General features: G+C 37.8%; 1 protein-coding gene across 4 annotated transcripts in view; it reads left to right on the plus strand.

The window, feature by feature from the left end:
* Positions 1–388: 388 nt before the first annotated feature.
* Positions 389–16746, plus strand: part of LOC104106275 (BEACH domain-containing protein B) — a 54116-nt gene continuing 37758 nt past the window's right edge. For 2 of the 4 annotated variants that reach the window (XM_009614779.4, XM_033658698.2), the window contains exons 1-10: positions 389–544; positions 937–1169; positions 4277–4340; positions 6374–6602; positions 7229–7369; positions 8798–9121; positions 11051–11273; positions 12414–12482; positions 12708–13163; positions 13367–13694. In XM_009614779.4, coding sequence (XP_009613074.1) covers positions 1048–1169; positions 4277–4340; positions 6374–6602; positions 7229–7369; positions 8798–9121; positions 11051–11273; positions 12414–12482; positions 12708–13163; positions 13367–13694 — 1956 coding nt within the window. In that variant the 5' untranslated portion in view covers positions 389–544; positions 937–1047. Of the gene's footprint in view, positions 545–936; positions 1170–4276; positions 4341–6373; positions 6603–7228; positions 7370–8797; positions 9127–11050; positions 11274–12413; positions 12483–12707; positions 13164–13366; positions 13695–16746 lie in introns of those variants that run through there. The other 2 variants (XM_018774198.3, XM_018774199.2) reach the window with 2 other exon arrangements.

A 16746-nucleotide genomic window follows, 5' to 3' on the forward strand; every position in this document is an offset into this window, starting at 1 on the left:
AAGCTTATTTATTTGGGTTTCTAATTTTTATATGTTCTAGGCTAGTTTTGATAAGTTTATGATTAATGGTTATAGGTTGGTAAGTTGAAACTTATTTGAGCATTTATGTATGATTCCCTTTTAATTATTTATTTTTAATAATTGATTAATGATAAATTGACTTTATAATTCCCTATAAAAAAAAGTTTCCTAATTGAAAAAGAATCTCATTGAACAGACAGCAAAGCACCGATCAACTTTAGTTCTCAACGGTCAAATATAAGCACAAAGAATTAAAACGACGTCGTAACTTTGGCAAACTCCTTAAATCGGTAAATCAGTCGTCTCACGGTCTCAGGGGTAATTTCGACATTAAGTAAACTCTCCTGCTGCAGAAGATGTCCATATTATAGTTAGTATAATATAATCTCTCTTTAGCTTTTAATCTTTTTATTTTCACGCAATTATTATAAATCTTCAAACACAATCATAGATCTTGATTTTTCATACGTAAAACCCTAAAATTTTCCCCATTTGATCGGTTCTTCCAATTGATTTCGACAAGGTAAATTGTTCATTTCACTTGCATCAAATTCTGCATTTATCTCTTCAATCATTGACCTCTATTGACTTATTCCCGCTCTTAAATCATCACCTTATTAAATTCACAAATTAATTTCACTAGTAATCTATTTTTAATTATTGTACGTAGTTGTTATCAAATAGCTAAACTGATGTATAGATGTTGAAAGTATTATTGTTATTGTTGTACCGTTAATCATGAATACTTGACGCTATTGAGTAAAACGTTCATTGATAAGTTGGTCAAAGTTCTGTATATTAAGCTATTGAGTATAAACTCGAGTTTGTAATCTAGTAAAATTTAATCATGGTTTTGTTTTATTTGATTTTTACCTGAAAAGCTTTCTAAGCTGTTAATTTGTATGGGAAAAACAGGTACAAGTATTGAGGTTTGATGAAGTGATGGTGAGCTGGAATAGTCTTTCTTGCATTGATTGTTGGCTTTTCAAGTCTTGATCGTGTTTTTTTCGATACTTTGGGGGAAGCATGAACATTGTAAAGGGTGTCGCGGGCCTTATCCGAAGGAGTTCGGGTAGCCATGGTGGAGAATCGAGTTCTGGTTCACCACTCGAGAGGTTCTCCCCACCTACTCCACTCATCCACTTCAGGTAACCCTAGTCTGTGGTAGCTATCATCTGTTAGTGTTTTTTGTTTTGTTTTGGCATTTAAAGTAAAACAATTACTCTAGGTGCAACTTCTTCCTACAAAATGTTTGAATTAAAAATAAAATCAAATCTTGAGGCCTTCCTGTTAGAAATTCGGGAGAGAAGGAATACTCTCAATAAATCATGTCTTTTGAAGACATATGCAGAAAAGCATACCTCTTCCTTCTTCCAATTTGGCTTACACAAATAGATAAGTATTTTGTAGGAATTCTTCTAGTATGTACCTAGTCCAGGGGCAAAGCTACAGTGTAGTTGACCACCCTTCGTCGGAAAATGTCGGAAAATTAACACTGTGTATATAGGTAAAATTTTGGATTTACATGCATGTACTACATATTGAACACCCTTGCAACAATGAAGATTCATAGCTCAGTGGCAAAGGGTGGTCAAAAGGGCCTCATGGGCGCGGGTTCGAGCTTCACTCTCCACAATTTTTATTTTTCTTGTACAAGTTTGAACACCCTTGAAATATTTTCTAGCTTCGCCACTGACCTAGTCTAGTACATGTATCATGATTTAGTTCTAAACGTTCACTTTTTTGTAGTAGATGAATTAAACCATACATGTATTCTTAAATTAATTTCCTTAAGACACATGCTAAGTAAATTCATGTACTTAGATGAACTAATTTATCTTTTCACTGTAAACAAGAATTCCACTGTACTTTTAGTTGGAAACACGCTCAATTGTAAAGATGACACACTCGTTGTGCCAGGTCAAACTCATGTGTCTAAGAGGCACACCCGTGTCAAGTAGAGATCTCTATATGATCACTTGTAAAAGTGAAGTGCTTGTCCGAGAGTTGATGTCAAGTTTGAGCGACTATCTATGTATTTTGCCAATACATAAAATGGTGCATTCTATTCGACTCTCAATATCCAAAACCAAGCTAATAGAACTGGACAAGTTTTTGAAGCCGAATACCATAAGTTGATTCTAGATTTGGTTATGATAAAGTTTATGAAACCAAATAGTACCCCATAACAGCTTGTTTCAAAATATCATATGAAAGTACAAAGAGTTTTTAACCAATATCATCCTTAATGTTTCACCTAGACTTTAAGAACATCCTTATAATATCTCACTTAACAAGGGACATCCCTTAAGTCTGTCAAAGTTGACCAAAAAGTCCCTCTGTTAAGTTTTCCGCTAGATACTAATGTTTTTTGGGTTTCTCATGTGACTTGGTTCCTTTTTGTCTTTCATCAAAGAACGAACCAAGAACCAACGTTTCAACCTTCTTCACCAAATAAAGCTAACAACTTATACACCAAAAACCTATGGCTTCTCTTTTCTTGCTCATTTATGTCTTTCTGAAGCTTAGTTTTTTAACTTCATAAACTCGACTTGGTTGCTGAAACTGTTACTATTTCTTCAAAATTTGTTTGGTCATCCTCTCATATGTACCATCCTATTAGCCAATGAGTAGCCTAGGATTGTCGTTGGTTTCTTGGGTTATAATACTTACCTCATATAGTGGATTTCAGCATCTTCTTCGATCCCAAGGGCGCTTAGAACAGTGTTGTCAAGGGCGAAAAGCTCTAAAAAGCGCTCTAGGTCTATTTGGGCTTTAAGCGCAAAGCGTACTTAAAGTGTGGGCTTTAGTTAAAAAAGGCGCAATGAAGGAAATAAATAAAAATTATATGTAATTCAAGAACAAAGTAAAAAATTCATTCATAATGTTTCCCTTAGCAGCTAATACACTTATTTCTGATTATAGTTGTTGTTTAGTGCCGCTTAATTCAAGAGAGAACTCATGGTCAATGGGGCGCACGCCTTAGTGCCTTGCCTTATATTGAAGCGCAACTAAAGCGAGGCGAAGCGCCCTCCTTGAGTTTTTCTGAGCTTCAGGGCTTAAGCGCGCCTGAAATGAGCCTTTGACAATACTGGCTTAGAAGGGTTGCTTCTTTGCGTGGTTAGACACCAGGAAAATGATACTGACAGCTGAAAATTTTATGAAGAGGAGGATCATTTAGGTAAGCAGGTGCTATTGTAGATGCTTGAGAGAAGATGTGAGATTGCCTCTCGTCGCACTATCAAATAGCCTCTTCCTCCTGAAGTACGGAAAAAGGAAGAAAAAGCAGCCAACCACAGGGAAGGAAGGAGGTATAGTGCATCTGTGGTGGGTGACTTTGAATTTTCGAAGTGTCGAACACAATAAAGGAGATTCTGTTTAGTTGGGGTTTCAGAAGAAGGAAGAGAAGACCCTCGACATTGAAGTTGGTCCCTGGCTCTTATGTGGATTATATGGAAGGAGAGAAATAGAGAGTGTCTGAGAGCTTGTGTGAATGACTTTGTACAATCGAGGAATATCCTGTTGTCCATAGTTTCGTTTTTGGTTCAGCCATGATGTCCCTCTTTGTTTAGGTGATTCAGTGACTTCTGTAGAGATCAAGGTTCTCTACTTATTGGTATACTTCTACTATACGGGGATTCCCATAGCATCAATTACATTATTTACCTTATTAAAGGATATTTACCTCACCTGACATCTTTTTATCGTGAACTTCTTCAGTTCTACTTCTTCCTCACATGACCTTTGGATTAACATGACCTAGGTCTTGTAATTGTGTGGACTTATGACAGACTTGGTGTATGCGTCTTGATAACACATGTAAGCTGCTTAAATGATGCCAAAAAGCTGGCACCGTGATACCATGATAAAGAATCTGCACTTTGACCACCAAAGACAACCGTACTGATGGGTGATGATGGCTGGAGTAGCTCAGGGTCTATTTTGAATAGCTCATATTTCTTAAAGCTTGACATAAGTTTATTCTTAACATTAGTCACTACTAGAGACAATTGATTTTTGACATGTAAATATTGACATAAGTTTATTCTTAACATTAGTCACTACTAGAGACAACTGACTTTTGACATGTAAAACCTGTAACATGACATAAGCATGACCTATTGCCATCATAACCCTTTTATTCTCTTTCTTATGAATTTCAAGCCTATGAATATGTAAGTAGATATTAAATGATTCTCTTGTCAGCTTATATTTTCTAGGCCATGGTCAGATATGCCATTTTTTTGCTTTTCAGTGAGGTCGGGGATGAGGCAATTCTGAATACTCTCTGGTCAAGATACGAGAATGCCCCTGATAAGGTATGTTGTAATGATCCCAAAAATTCTCTGTGGATGCCATTTTCTTTCATGTGTTCCTAAGGCAGTTTCTTTCATTTTCTTTCACGGGTTCGAACCGTGGAAAAAGCCTCTTGCAGAAATGCAGGGTAAGGCTGTATACAATAGACCCTTGTGATCCGGTCCTTCTCCGAACCCCGCGCATAGCGGGAGCTTAGTGAACCGAGCTGCCGTTTGTTCCTAAGGCAGTTACAATTGTGAAACAGTGAACTTCACTTGTTGATACGTTGCAACTTGTAGTTTGTGTCCACATTCTTGCTAAGATGGTTTTGGATGTGGAATTTGTTGTTTTTCAAGGCTAGTTTATGTGATGGAGGATTAGGTCAGGATAATAGGGAACATGGTAAAAAGTATTATAGTTTATTTTGAATGGTTATTTGACTGATGATGCCAGGAAATGATGCTTTTGCTTTGATTTCTATGTTCTCCTTTCGCTAGTTAGGTCAATTATATTGATTTCATTGCTGGTAATACGTCTTTCTAATGGCTTGTTAGTTATTAGTTAAACAACAAGGAAAGAAGGATCACTGTGGTTAGGTTCTTTAAAGATGATTCAGTTAAAACTTCTCTTTGTCTCTGTTTGAGACAGCAGTATGTGATTTTCTAGCTTTATTCTCATTGTTACAGCCTTTTGCACCAACTTTTGTTTTGAAATTACTAATGGTCTAAAGCATTCTTTAAGATTTACCTTTGTACTACACAACTTATATTTCAGCTTCCAAAACAAGCTCCTCAATCAGTTCATGGGGCTGGAAGAATCCGATGCATTTCTTCTATGCTTGTTTTGTCCATTATCAGTTGTCTGTTGTGGATATGCTCACTTATAATCATAGGGTTCTATGTGTTTTATTCATCTCTTTAGAATACAATAAACGCCTTCCATAAACGCCTTTGAAGTGCGTTGCTCAATACTGGTGAAAAGATAACCATGCAATTTAATTTTTCTCTCTTTCTTGAATATAGATGTAAGATTATTGGTTCATTGGTGACTTAAAGTTAAATCTCTGATCGTTTGCTGTGTACTCTTTGATATTTAAGTTTTGGCCATTATCTCAAAGTGCAGTGCTAATTGAGCTAAACTTTCTTATATGGATTCAGAGTTTTGCCTTCCATTTTCCTAATTTCTTTAGAATTGACTCTTTTAGATTGCATAAAATCCTTGATAAGTAAGCCAAAATGGTAGTGCTGCATTGGCCTGATAATGGTGTGACATAATGGCCGAGTCTATATAGAAATCTTTCTATCTCGTAGTGATGTGGCATGGATGATATTTTGTTTTATATACGTTTTGGGCTTGAGGTGCTGGCTTAACTTTCTAGAATTTATGTGGTGGGAATCTAAGTTGCGCGGACTCTTCGATTTTGGTGCCGTTCCCGTCCGGATACGGGACGGATACGGGGACGGGATACGTGCCAGATACGGTCAACTGACTTCGGACATTTTGACCGGAGTCCATCGACAAATTTGGGAGAAAAATTGAGATTTTAATTTCTCAAAATCAAAAATAAAACAAATTTAGAACAATGAAAGAATAATGTCCATCATGGAGAATGAAAGATTGAATTGTACAATATTCATGTAAGTTTTTCACAGAATATCTCTCAAAATTTACAATATTTTTGTAGCTCTATTTTTTATTAGCCGAATCCCCGCACCCGTATCCATATCCGGATCCGCACCCCCGAGTCTTAAAATTTAGATTTTGCCGAATCCGATACTCGAATCCGTCCCCGTATCGGATACCCGCACCCGAGTCCGAGCAACTTAGGTGGGAATATGCTCATATCAAGGGTCACTGCTGGTTTTTGGTACATGCAGTTTGAAATAAGTTGATTTTTGTTTCTCAATACCTTGTTTTCCTATGAGAATGTTATGATGTGGATCAGCTTTAGCCTTTAGGTAGCTGGGTGGGAAGAGTACTTGCATTCTCTCTAATTCTTTCCCAACTTCCTCTGTTTAAGCATCATAATCTTTTGTGCGTTGTGTTTTTTTTTCAGGTTGAAAAGAGAAGGTTATTTCATATCTTTTTGAAACAATTCCTAATTGTGTATCGTGATTGGGAACCAATTAACCCTCTTCAATCTCCCGAGGATCCCGCCTTTGTGCAGCCCGTAGATTCACAGCATTTTGGAGATGTTGTGGTTGGCTGCTCATTTGGTCATCCTACTGAAATTATAGCCCTCCTCGTTGAGGAAGTTGCACAAATGATAGCACTTGTTAATGAACGTAAGTTGGTTCTTCACCCTTTGGTATGGTTAAAAGAAAGTTGGGTTGGTGAAAAGTGCATTTTTCTAAATCTAACTTTATTGAGAATTGCTTTGCTTTTTGTTTTGGGTAGGGGTAAGGTCTGCATACACACTACCCTCCCCAGACCCCAATTGTGGGATTCAATTGGGTTGTTGTTGCTTTGCTTTTTGTTTTGATTGAGCAAGTAATAAGATTTTATTAAGAATGGGGAAAAAACACCCGTATACGAGAAGTATACCAAAAAGTAGTAAACCTTACAAAAAGATACGATTCTCTATAAATGACACCCAATCTTCTATGCCTACGGGGATCTCGTGGGTGCACCAAAAGGAAATAAGGAATAAGAGGCTATTCCTCAAGTGTACAAAGTCCTTCTCAATTCCATCAAAAGCTCTTCTATAACTCTTTTCATACGGTCCACATTGTTCTATTCCTAAAGTTCTCTTGTTTGCTAATTTGTATCGTGATTGCGGTATAAGAAAGATTCTGATAAAAGTGCAGGTACATGTTTCCGACATTAGATATTTTAATACTACATCATGAAGTATTTGTTTGTTTCTACTGATGATAATTCAGTAATGCCATAACAATGTGATGAATTGCAGACCTATCAAGAAATTCGTCTACAATAACATCTGAAGGGCTGCCTGTCTTGGATGCTTTGACTGTTATTACTCGGTCATTGCACAATTGCAGAGTTCTTGGCTACTATGGTGGTATTCAGAAGCTTACAGCATTAATGAAGGGTATATTTCCATCAAGCAATGCTGAACTCATTCTTTCATGTGTTTTGGGTGATTTACTTCTAAGCCTGCCTCTATATGTGCGAATTTATCTGTTTGTTGCATTCTGTCTGTACAGATTGGTGAAACATATTGGTCTTACTTATGCTGATGTCATGTCTTTTATGCTCTGTCTTTCAATTTGAATATTCTTCCTCCATTAATTGGGAATATAGTTTACTTCTTGCTATTAACATTTCTTTAGTACCTAGTCAATCTTTTTTTGCTCAGACTGCAATTTTTATGGGAATTGGGGAAAAAGTCCACGAAGAGCATAAAGTGGCTATGTTGTTGACTTGTTAGTGATATTCCTGTTAGTGTCTGGTGTTCCGCAACTGTTCTTCCATTAAATGGTAATAAAGCTCACCAGTGTTATCAAAGGCGAAAAGCGCAAAAAAGCTCTAAGGTCCATTGGGATTTTAAGCGCAAAGCGCAAATAAAGCGTGGGCTTTAATGAAAAAAAGCGCAACGGAAGAAAAAGTAAAAAATATGCATGTAGTCCAAGACTAATCATTATAAGCATGAATAACAAATATATGAACAATGAAATTGAAAAAAAATTCACAATAAAGTGAAATATCAATTGTTTAAGGACGCATGTTCAGGATTACACTCATTGGCAAGGAAAAGTATGACTTAGAGCTTTGATGCGACACTAAAGCGCCCACAAAGCAAGGCGAAGCGGTCAACGTATTTTGAGCCTCGCTTCAGGGCATAAGCGCGCCTGTGACAACACTGAAGCTCACTTGGCTAGTAGTTTTTCTGGCTCAGATTGTAGTCTGTGGGGATTTTGATATGCAAAAAGAATAGAGTGGAAGAGAATAGAGCACAAGTATGAAGGAAGCTTGGCGTGATTTGAATAGAAAAAAAGAAAAAAAGAAAAAAAGAAAAAAAGAAAAAAAGAAAAAAAGAAAAAAAGAAAAAGACTATCAGGGGCTTCAAGTATAAGAGAGGCAAATATAGGATAATTGATGCTTCTGGGAGAGATTGGGACCTCTATGTTTTGTTTTCACTGTCGTAGGTGCATTTAGTAAGAGATGGAAGGGTTTGGTCGTTTGTTGTTTCCATTTTATTATGTCTTGAGCATGATTGTCCTCTGTCCTTTGCATGCTTTAAGATCTTACATTGCTATAGAAGAAGTGCAGGCATCTTTTGAAGCAGGAAACTTGAATGAATTTGATACCTTCTTAATATACCGTATTTCATATTCTGCACCATCTGTTATATTTTCTTAGTCAGTTTTAGGATCACTCTTGAGACTAGTTACTTAGTTGCTCATTCCTGAAATACATTTGACTTTTATACTTGCAATGTGTCGTTATCCAGTTAGATGTTCCCTGTCCGAATATATAGTTATCTAGCACATTTAATAATGAGGTTTATTTATTTCAGCTGCTGTTGTTCAACTGAAGGCTATTGCTAGTGCTCTTTCGGCCGACGAAGCTTTGTCAAACCCTGTTGCAGAGAAGACAACAATTCTCCAAAACATTCTTTTATATGTGGTGTTTGTAATTGGTAGCTTTATTAACTTGCATTTCAGCAAATCCGAAAAGGCTTGGTTGAATTGGGGTTACATGGAGATTTTTGGGCCTAGAAGTGTTGAAATACGAGATGTCGTTACTGGTGTAGATGCGTCTGATTCTGAAACAATGATAATGTGGCGTCAAAAGGCAATTGTCTCTGTAATGGAAGCTGGTGGTCTCAACTGGTTATTAGGTAAGGTAGGCAGTCCCAATTTTCTTTTCTAGCACTGAACCTCTTTAAATGTGTAGTTATTTTGATACGGTGGATATAATGGTCCTAGATTCTTTCAGAATCACATTTTCCATAGCACACTGTATGATGAGGGCACTAACAACAACAACAACAACCCAGTATAATCCCACTAGTGGGGTTTGGGGAGGGTAGTGTGTACGCAGACCTTACCCCTACCCTGGGGTAGAGAGGTTGTTTCCGATAGACCCTCGGCTCCCTCCCTCCAAGAAATTCCCCACCTTGCTCTTGGAGTGACTCGAACTCACAACCTCTTGGTTGGAAGTGGAGGGTGCTAGCCAATAGGGCACTAAAAGAATTGTCATTTAACATGTGTCTTGACATTTCTTTTGTTTATTCTGACCTTAAGTAACTCACTTAACTAGATATACCAAAAAGAAGCAATACTTTAACCCAGTATTATCAAAGGCGCGCTTAAAGCGCGCTTAAGCCCTGAAGCGAGGCTCAAAACATGTTGAGCGCTTTGCCTCTCTTAGTGGGCACTTCAGTGTTGTCATCAAGGGTCTAAGGCATACTTTTCCTTGCCAATGAGCGTAATCCTGAAGAGGTGACACTAAACAATTGATATTTCACTTTTTTATAAATTTTCTTCAATTTCTTTGTCCATATATTTGGTATTCATGCTTATAGATATTAGTCTTGGACTACACATACATATTTGTAGTTTTTCTCCATTTTGCGCCTTTCTTCCTTAAAGCCCCAACAGACCTTTAAGTTTTTTTGTGCTTTTCGCTTTTGATAATACTGGTTTAACCTGGTAGAAATGCAGCCAGTTAAAAAACTGTAGTATTGCCTGATAAAAATTTCTCACACATAATACTTACTAGCTTTCTGGCTTCTAGTTTCTACCTCTCAGCTACAAACAACAACAACAACAACATACTCAGTGTAGTCCCACAAGTGGCGTCCGGGGAGGGTAGTGTGTATACAGCCTACCTTGTGAAGGTAGAGAGGCTGTTTCTGGTAAACCCTCGGCTCAAGAAAAGCATAGTCACAGCAGTTTAGAAAATGAATTATCAAAATCATCTGTTTCACATAATCATCTTTCCATGGATTGTCAAAATCTTCTATTTCAAATCAGTTGTCACTTAGCACCAGGTACGGAAGATAGTTGATGTTAAAGCCTCTTCTTTGGACAATTTCTTTTCAAATTTGGATGTGCTAAAAGTACCAACTATTTAGTGATAGAGAATGAAAGTTGGAGATATTTATGTCAAACTTCCATGATTCCTTGGCCGACTATTGAAATCTATGTAGAACTGCTCTGTTTTGTGGATCAGAGCTCAGCTGTTATCCACATATTAGCATGGCTACTCCCCTAACACTCTAGCCAATTTTGGCCTGGGTTGTTAAGGATTAGAAAAGCTCACTTTGTACTTATTCTTTACACAGAGACGTTAAGTGAAGGGTATTCATCCTTGTTCCCTAAGGGGCCATCTGACTGGTGACATCTCCTTTTTTCTTGTATTGTAAGCTAGTTGAGAACCAATATACTTATACTTGGTAAGGTGATGTATGATATAATTTAATAAGTGTATAATTTATTGGACAAGAGCATCCAATGGGGATGCAACCTGCCATCTTCTGTGAGTCAAAAAGACAGTGGATAACAATTAGGAGCTAAGATTGATCCTTATCTAAGATTACGTCATGGTAATCAAACTAACCATATGTAGTATCAGTACGTCGGCTAAAAGTGTATAAACTTTTCTAAGTAAAATTCCCCTCAGCAGAACCAAATAACTTTGAAATGTGTATTTCACGCCCCTCCCCGTGGCACAAAAATATTAAGATGACGTGTTCCTGTCTGGTTGCACCTTCTGCATGTTCTTTCATTTACTATGGTTATTTCACACTGCTTTTTTTTTCCAGAGCTGTTGCGTGTCATGAAGAGGTTGAATATGAAGGAACAGGATACAGATATTTCACTTCATTATCTAACTCTTAGAGCTCTTCAATTAGCACTAATTGATAACCCTCGTGGTCAGAATCATTTTCGAAGTATTGGAGGACTGGAAGTTCTGTTGGATGGACTGGGAGTTGCATCTAACAGTGCTTTGAGATCGAAAGATTTCTCAACTTCAAATACAGAAAGGTAACGGACTTAACTGCACGCCTTTGATATAATTTAATCTTTATTCTCTCAAGCCATACAAATGTATCAGAGAAGTCCCTGGACAGTGGTTGGGTATCTTGAATTCTGTTGGTATAACAGGTTTGATCCTGCTATTATGTGTGACAGCAGATTAATGTTTTTTTATTCTGGACCAGATCTTTAAAATCTTGTTTGGATAAGACTGAGTGTCATGTCGCACCCAAGGGTGCAACCTAGTGGCCAATGAAGTGGGTTGAGAACCATGAGGCCTCAGGTTCAAATCCCAGCGGATGCAATAACACTAGGTGATTTCTTCCCACAGTTATCACAAAAAAAGAAACTGAGTGACAATCCTGTACTGCTAAAAGTTATATCTAAACAGAACAAACGTTTATCTAATCTTTTTCTTAAAATAGCATAAAGGCAAATCAAATTTAGCTCAAACTACATTCTGTTTCAATCGAAGTAAATATTGATCTAATCTATTATATTTTTATTGAGATTTGGCAAGCTAAGATCTAATAAACCATGGTTGACGTATGGGGAACTAAGATTTCGAAACTAGTTTTAATTTTTGTACTAGTTAACCTAGGTGATTATATGTTCTTCTAATGTCACGAAGAGAAGTTGTGACAAGTTGATATACAGTGGATAGTTTCCCTTGCTATTTGCTCATTTCTTGTGTGGAAGGATAAGTGGAGGTTTAGGTTTGACATATGTGTCAAACGGGGTGGACTTTAGATTTTGTAAATCATTTACAAGTGTCAAGTGCCTTAAAATTTAATTTGAATTTTATAGTCTCAACCTCTTTAGTTTCATATCTGTAGAATTTGAGTTCCGACTTATATCTGATCCTAAAATCAGCAAATTTAGTAATGCCTAGCTGCATCATGATATTTTGTATTTCCTTTTCTTTCTCTTGTTTAAAGTTAGTTTCTGTAAATAGGTTTTTGTACTTCCCTGCCACTGCTAGGATCATATTTGTGCTAATATTTTGATGAACATAAATTGAAATGGTTTGGAAACTTTCGTCAAGCAACTGAAAAAAGTTTATAACCATGTTCTGATACTTAATCCATTAAAAAGGAAATATTACTTAATTTCTTTAAGGTATTGTTACATTTACATCTCTCCTTGCAGGAATGCCAATGTTTTAACGTGTATGTTCCAGCTCCATGTTCTTTCATTGGAGGTTCTTAGAGAGGCGGTGTATCCTTTCTACCACTATTTACATGTTCTCACTAGTTTCATCCTTGTAAACTTGATTGCTTATTTAGATATGATCGGTTCATTTTGAACAATTATACATTTTAGTCCCCTTTTGGTTAAACTACTGATAGTTGAGCACAAGAATGTTGACGCCTATCATACTGCTCTATCTTGGGGAATAATTTTTCTTCCAAATGATTGTTGATCTCCTTAACCTGGTCTCAGCTTTGGGAATTTGAATAATTTGCAATTTTTATCAGAAAATGGACGAGTGCAGAAGTTTGCAAATAGCTTTTGTTCACTTGCATTCATGCTTCAAGAATACGAGGAGAAAACTGACAACTTGTTAGCCCAGGATGACATGGAAATAACTGTTTCTAGTGATAAAGATACAACTGGGAGCCAAGTTCTAGAAACAAAACTTTCTAGCAAACCTAGTACACCTTATTTAAAGAATTGGCACGACTATGTTGCCAAGCTTAGTGCTGTCCTTTTCTCTTTCCTTCTTTCACCTGAAGAGGCAGAGGCAGATAAAAGCCAAGCATCCACTGGCAGAAATAGCTTACCAATCTCTTCAGCATATGGAGAACTTTCTGTAAAGTGGATTATTAGGGTTCTCCTTACAGTCTTTCCATGCATAAAAGCATGCTCAAATCAGAAGGAGCTGCCTGGTCACTTAAGGTAAATCAGCAAGTATTTAAATCTTTCTGATCTTTTTATTTTCCATTTCTTCCGTTGATCTTGTTTTTGCATTTGTGGAGATGTATTTGGGTGCTGTATTTGATCTGTGGAATTATTGAGGTGCCTATCATTTTAGCTGTTGTTCCCCTGCTCTCATTATTTTCTATCCATCTCTTGTTTCTGATCTGTTCTCATTTCTACAGGACGTTTATCTATACACTTCAGCATCATGCTCTGTTTGCATTCAGGAAAATTCTGGTGTTGTTGCCATCGCTGCTACATGTATTCCGGGCAGAAGGAGCTTGGGACTTCATCTTCTCGGAGAATTTTTTTTATTTTGGCCTAGCATCGCTAGGTTCCTCTGATGATTCCTTATCAAAAAAAGGTTCTTCTGATGATTGCAATGAACAGTGTTGTGATTCAAATGGCAGAAGCACTAGTCTAAGCCTTCATGAACTTGAAGCTCTTCAAATAGAAGTGGTTTCATTTGTGGAGTTTGCAGCAACTTTAACTGGAAGCTCTCATAACTTGGTTAGTCATTCGATCTTTCACTCTTTCACTCTTTCAGATACATTTATTAACACAGTTGCTTTGTGTTCTGGACTTCTTTTTGTCACAGTGGTAAGTGTCTTTTGTCTATCTATTATATTTGCTTAGCTCTTCTCCATCCTTTTCCTGGCTAGGCCATTTCCTATTGTGATGCGTGGGGGCACGTGAATGGGTATTTTTCGGAGAATCTTTCCGGGGTTTGGTCGCCTCTCTCTTGGGAACCTTGTGGTGGTGTTGGATTTTGCACAACACCAAGGAAAAAGGAGGGAACGCAAATCAGCCCTAAAAAGGTCGCCGGAATTGAAGCACGGCGACTGTTTTTAGCTGGGTTTTCTTTCCCGGATTTTTTGTCACTGCCGCTCTGATTCCATGTGAGAAATAATACACTGGAATTATTGATGTATTAACAATGATACAATGAGCGCTATATATATAATACATATTCTACTTTGACTAGGATTATTTACTCTAACTATTTAACACCTATGAAGATAACTATGACAGAAATGATCTTACTGTAAACTTATCATTAACCAATACCCATGTCCTGTTTTACCAATTAAAAAAAACATCCATGTTCTGTTTATTGCCTTTTGCTTATCAAATAAAAGAGAAGGCCCCATTTCTAGTCTAAAGTCTAACTGGTTATGTGGTGCAATTTTGTGCATGTGTATAGTTATTCATTAATTGGCATTATATGACTACATATATTTTTTCTGCTGATAGACATTATATGAATACGTATCATCAAGATCATGTCAAGATTTCCTTTTTTTATCGGCATGGCTCTCAACTATAGCTTGCTCTTAGTTGTGCATATGTAGGATTTTTGGGTATAAGCATATTAGCCTTCTGCATGATGTTGCATCCGCTTCTTTAGAAGATACAGAATTGTATTTGGTACTTTTCTTAGACTTGTTTTTTTTTTTTTGATAAGGTAAATTGTATTAATCAAAAGGGAGAAAAAACTCCCGTATACAAGAAGTATACCAAAAAGTAGAGAATTACATCGGAACTTGATTCTCTACAAAAGACGCCCAATCTTCTACACAAGTAGGGGCTATATGGGTGCACCAAAAAGCGACCAAAGATAAAAGACTATTCTTAAGATGTGAAAAAGGAGACTCAATCCCCTCAAAAACTCTCTTATTTCTCTCTCCCCAAACTGTCTACATGAGAGCTAACGGGGCGAACTTCCACGCCTTTTGCTTGCTTCTTCTACGGAAACCGGCCCAGCTATATAGGGCTGTTCATTTGGATCGGATATCCGAATCGATCCGTTCAATTTCGGATTTCGGATTGGATCGGATTTCGGATTGTGTTTATTAAAATTTTGGATTTCGGATCGGATTCGGATTGGTATAATTTTAATACGATCCGATCCGAAATCCGAAATTATTAGGGCATGTATAAATTCTAAACTTTAATTCGGATAATTAGTACTTCCATTACATTTTCCTCCAAGTTATCACCTTTACAATTGATGGATTTAGCTCTATTGGCACCATAGTACTCTCATAATTGTATAAACATGAATTTTTCTTACTGTACTGCCTCTTTTACAAAGAAAATATACATATGAGTTTGCAACTTTGAGGCATAATAATCCGATCCGAAATCCGAAAATCTGATCCGATCCAAACTTTAAAATCCGATCCGATCCGATATTAATTCGGATCGGATTCGGATTGCATTTCTAGAATCCGAAATTCGAAAATCCGATCCGAAATGTGCTAAATCCGATCCGATCCATGCACAGCCCTACAGCTATATAGCATTTCCTTTACAGTGTTTGGCATCACCTAGTGAACACCAAACAGATTCAGGATTGCCCTCCACAAGCCCGAGGACACAGGGCAACAGAAGATGATCAACTTCTTCCCCTGAGCTTTTACACGTAGCACCAACTAACAAGTGTAATTCCTCTCTTTCGCAGATTTTCAGCTGTCAAGATCACTCTCCTCGCCGCTAGCCATGCAAAAAAGCACACCTTCGTGGGCGCCTTAGGAATCCAGATCGAGGAGTATGGAAAAGTAGCCTCCTCTCTCACCAACATACTCTGGTAAAAGGACTTTACGGTGAACAAACCATCGCCACGCAACCCCATCTCCAAGAATTGCAAGATGGATGAGGCCTGTCTTGCCCGTATAGCAGTGCCAACAAATTTTGGAGCTCCGCAATCTCCCAATCTTGCATGTTCCTTCTAAAAGAGAGGTCCCATGCTACCCCCCTTCATGCTCCTTGCGAATCTATTGGACCATCCATTCCTTCTAGTTTGAGACTCTGAAGACGTGGGGAAAGAGACCCTCAAAGTATCCTCTCCACACCACCTGTGATTCCAAAAGCTGATTCTCCTTCCATCTCCCACCCTGTAAGTGATGTTGCCATAGAAAGCTTCCCAGTTCTTCATGATGCTCCTCCACATGCCACACCCGAACGGTGTTGTGATTGCCTTGATCCTCCAATCCCCTCCCGTGGAATCGTACTTTTCTACTATGACCTCCCTCCATAGAGCATGCTCTTCTACCCCGAATCTCCACAGCCACTTCCCTAACAAAGGTCTGTTGAATATCCTAAGATCTTTTACTCCAAGTCCACCCCACTTCTTTGAGGAAGTGGCTGTCTGCCAATTCACTAGATGAAACTTTCTAGTTCCATCCGCCGCATCCCAAAGAAAATTCCTTTGAAGCCGCTCCAGTTTTTCTGTGATGCTCACAGGAGCTTGCAACAGGGACAAGTAATAGGTAGGGATACTCGACAAAGTGCTTTTGATAAGCACTTCCTTACCGCCTTTTGACAAGTACCGTTTCTGCCAGCCTGCTAATCATTTTTCAACCCTTTCAATGACTGGATTCCAAACCGTAGTATCCTTATGCAAAGCGCCCAATGGTAGACCCAGGTAAGTAGTGGGAAGAGAGCCCAACTTACATCTGAGAACATGAGACAAAGCATCAATGTTAGCGACCTTGCCCACCGGGAAAATCTCACACTTGCCGAGGTTGATTTTGAGTCCTGATTTTGATCCATATCGGCA

This window comes from Nicotiana tomentosiformis, chromosome 4, assembly GCF_000390325.3.
Source record: "Nicotiana tomentosiformis chromosome 4, ASM39032v3, whole genome shotgun sequence".
NCBI lineage: Eukaryota > Viridiplantae > Streptophyta > Magnoliopsida > Solanales > Solanaceae > Nicotiana > Nicotiana tomentosiformis.